The sequence below is a fragment of the Arachis hypogaea genome, chromosome 9 (assembly GCF_003086295.3).
Source record: "Arachis hypogaea cultivar Tifrunner chromosome 9, arahy.Tifrunner.gnm2.J5K5, whole genome shotgun sequence".
Lineage (NCBI taxonomy): Eukaryota > Viridiplantae > Streptophyta > Magnoliopsida > Fabales > Fabaceae > Arachis > Arachis hypogaea.
The window spans coordinates 108,686,527-108,689,330 of NC_092044.1; the positions used below are offsets into that span (position 1 = coordinate 108,686,527).

The following is a 2,804-nucleotide window of genomic DNA, read 5'->3' on the forward strand; positions in this document are numbered from 1 at the left end:
GGGATTATTTTTCTGAGCGCCGATCATGACCCATTTTCGGCCCTCACAACATGATATACATACACACCATATTATTGTTAAGACTTTTTAGTATACTACATGTCATGTCATGATCTGACTCTCAAACTCACAAGTCACCACTGAAAAGTCACAATAAACATTATTTTTACTGCTACTCCAACTTGATTTTTAATAATGCAACAATATATGGTTCACGGATTCTAGCTAATAAGTTCTTTGTTCAATAATACTAATGTTTATTATTGTTATTATTCAAGAAGAATAAAATACAATTAATCCCAAGCCACCAAATATGGCAAAACGCCATTTTAGTTCCCTTTTTCATTTCTGTTATCAAAACGTTACATGAAGCTGATCATTGTTACATCCAACACAATTAACAATTCAGATTCTTCTCTCCAGTCTCCAACACCAACCCCCTAGACTCCATGGAAGACCAGCCACCAACAAAGCCATCACCAACAACGAAGACCTACAAGCTCACTGCCACTTCAATCTCCTACACTAAATCCACCACCACCACCATCACCACCACCACCTTTGCTGTACCACTCTTACTCTTCAAACATTGCACAACAACCCCACCAACCTACATCCTCAAAGACGTCTCCTTAACTGCATACCCTTCTGAAATCCTTGCCATTGTTGGCCCAAGTGGTGCAGGAAAATCCACCCTCTTAGACATTCTCTCTGCTAGAACACTTCCATCACATGGAACTCTTGAACTCAACAATTCCCCTCTTATTCCTTCCACATTCAGAAAACTCTCAGCATATGTTCCACAACATGATGCATGCCTCCCTTTGCTCACAGTGTCTGAGACTTTTGCATTTTCAGCACACCTCCTCAAGCCTAAAACCTCTGACATTGCAGCCATAGTTTCTTCTCTTCTCAGTGAACTGAGGTTAACTCATTTGGCACACACAAGGCTCTCTCATGGTCTATCAGGTGGAGAACATAGAAGAATCTCCATAGGCCTTAGTCTTCTCCATGATCCTGCAGTGTTGCTCCTTGATGAACCAACTTCAGGCCTTGACAGCACCTCTGCATTCAAGGTCATGCAGATTCTCAAATCCATTTGCGTTTCACGTCACAGGACAATTGTTCTCTCCATTCACCAACCAAGCTTCAAGATCCTCTCTTGCATTGATAGGATCTTGTTGCTGTCCAAGGGTACTGTGGTCCACCACGGAAGCCTTGCATCACTCCAAGCATTCTTACACTCAAATGGCTTTACCGTGCCTCATCAACTCAATGCATTGGAATATGCAATGGAAATATTAAGTCAATTGAACGAGCTTAAGCCTATTACTCCACCAAGCATTCCTGAATCACCTGAAAGTTCATCAGCTGCAAGTTCCATATCTGATAACAATGGACATAGATCCAAAGAGATAATAAGGTACAAGAGCTCCAGAATCCATGAAATATGCACTCTATATGGCAGGTTTTGGAAGATAATATACAGAACAAGGCAACTCCTTTTAACAAACACCTTAGAGGCACTTCTTGTAGGGCTTGTTTTGGGAACAATTTACATCAACATAGGGTTTGATAAGGAAGGAATTGAGAAAAGGTTTGGTTTATTTGCATTCACCTTAACATTCCTACTATCTTCCACAACAGAAACCCTTCCAATCTTCATCAATGAGAGGCCAATCTTGCTTAGAGAAACATCAAGCGGGGTTTATAGGCTCTCATCATATCTCATTGCAAACACACTTGTTTTCTTGCCATACTTGCTTGTAGTTGCAATCATATACTCCATCCCAGTCTACTTCTTAGTTGGTTTATGTGCTTCTTGGATTTCTTTTGCTTATTTTGTTCTGGTCATTTGGGTAATTGTTCTCATGGCAAACTCCTTTGTGCTCTTCTTGAGTTCCCTGGCACCTAACTACATTGCTGGCACATCACTATTAACAGTGCTTCTTGCAGCATTTTTTCTGTTCTCTGGGTACTTCATCTCAAAGGAGAGTTTACCAAAGTACTGGCTTTTCATGCATTTTTTGTCCATGTACAAGTATGCACTTGATGCATTACTCATCAACGAGTACTCTTGTTTGGCCACAAGGTGTTTGATATGGTACCAAGAGAATCAAGTTTGTATGGTAACTGGGGGTGATGTGTTGCAGAAGAGGGGGCTCCAAGAAAGTCAAAAATGGACCAATGTTTACTTCTTGATTGGGTTCTTTGTGTTGTACCGTGTGCTTTGCTTGTTGGTTTTGATTAGAAGAGTTTCAAGGTCCAAAACTTGAACACGGTTCTAAATTCATGCGAAGAAATTGTGAGGCTAATGACAGTATTATCAATGGCTGAATTGAAAATGTTATATCGTCCGAATGTGCTTTTGTTTTTGTTTTTGATTTGAAATACAGCCACAAAGAAAGTTTATTTTGTAGATATATGATGATGAAGTTGACTACTCTTGATTCTACTCTAGCTACTTAGTTACTTCTACATGCACATTTCTTGTTTCCTTCCCTTGGAAACGGATACTGTGAATAATATATTTCATTTTCTCGAGATACAAGTGGACAAGATTTTTTCTTTTAATTTTGTTTTCGTTTTCATGTACATACATCAATGGTACCTATATATGACATGCTAAATGCAACCTCTATAAGCATAAGAAAACATATTTAAGTATAGATCATTGGATCTAAATCATTAGGTATAAAAATTTATTCTTGTCTTGTGGTTTTTAACATGAAAGAAAGGGGGAAAGAAAAACTAGAAATTGATTGGCATTAAAATGAGAGACATGAGGGCATCAATAATTCTGT

The 2,804-nt window shown here is 38.8% G+C and overlaps 1 protein-coding gene across 1 annotated transcript; it reads left to right on the forward strand.

Annotated features, from left to right (window-relative positions):
- Window positions 1-204: 204 nt before the first annotated feature.
- Window positions 205-2,544, forward strand: LOC112711604 (ABC transporter G family member 4). Its single transcript, XM_025764291.3, has one exon. It carries the CDS (start codon window positions 450-452, stop codon window positions 2,274-2,276), a length of 1,827 nt encoding a protein of 608 aa, XP_025620076.1. The 5' UTR covers window positions 205-449; the 3' UTR covers window positions 2,277-2,544.
- Window positions 2,545-2,804: the final 260 nt, after the last annotated feature.

Bases quoted from the DNA above. Each gene is read 5' to 3' on its own strand.
- LOC112711604 (XM_025764291.3), top strand. From the start codon at position 450: ATGGAAGACCAGCCACCAACAAAGCCATCACCAACAACGAAGACCTAC.